The sequence below is a fragment of the Corvus brachyrhynchos genome, unplaced genomic scaffold (genome assembly GCF_000691975.1).
Source record: "Corvus brachyrhynchos isolate BGI_N302 unplaced genomic scaffold, ASM69197v1 scaffold46, whole genome shotgun sequence".
In the NCBI taxonomy this organism is placed as follows: Eukaryota; Metazoa; Chordata; class Aves; order Passeriformes; family Corvidae; genus Corvus; species Corvus brachyrhynchos.
The window spans coordinates 6818107-6818667 of NW_008238838.1; the positions used below are offsets into that span (position 1 = coordinate 6818107).

Below are 561 nucleotides of genomic sequence, written 5' to 3' on the forward strand. Positions count from 1 at the left end.
CCCGGTGCGGACGCTGCTGGTGTGAGCAGAGGGGCGAGTCTGTGTTAATTTTCAACCGAGGCCGCCGCCTCCCGTCAGTGGAGCTGGATTGCTTGTCCCCACATCACCTTGAGCTCTGCAACTCTGGGGATGCTGCCAAGTGGTCCCTGCCTCCAGCCCTCTCCTCCCAGCCCCACCCCTGGGCGGTTGGTGCGCTTCAGGCAGGAAGGTGGCACGTCCTGGTTAGGATGCTGGTGGCATCGCCCAAGAGCGGGCAGGCTGCCTCCACAGCCTGGTATGCGTGTGCACTGTGCGACTCCCGTCCGTGGAGTCTGTTGTTCAGGGCAGGAGGGTGGTTAATGCCTGGAAAACTTGTTGGTAAAAATAGTAACATGCTGCTCTTCTCAAGTGCTGGAGCCAGTCCTTGTGCCTCGTGCGTAGAATTACAAAATATCCTGAGTTCGAAGTGACCCACAAGGATCATCGAAGTCCAACTCCGCACGGGCTCTGGGAGATGCGGCAAAGAGGGGATCAGGTGTGGGACCTCCCCGCCACAGTGAGGCTCGCGAGAAGGACAAGCGG

General features: G+C 59.7%; 1 protein-coding gene across 2 annotated transcripts in view; it reads left to right on the top strand.

Moving 5' to 3' along the window:
• The first annotated feature begins 45 nt into the window (after positions 1–45).
• Positions 46–561, top strand: part of BCL9L (B-cell CLL/lymphoma 9-like) — a 48271-nt gene continuing 47755 nt past the window's right edge. The window contains exon 1 of one of the 2 annotated variants that reach the window (XM_017738459.1): positions 46–514. In XM_017738459.1, coding sequence (XP_017593948.1) covers positions 494–514 — 21 coding nt within the window. In that variant the 5' untranslated portion in view covers positions 46–493. The remainder of the gene's footprint in view (positions 515–561) is intronic. The other variant, XM_008636952.2, reaches the window with a different exon arrangement.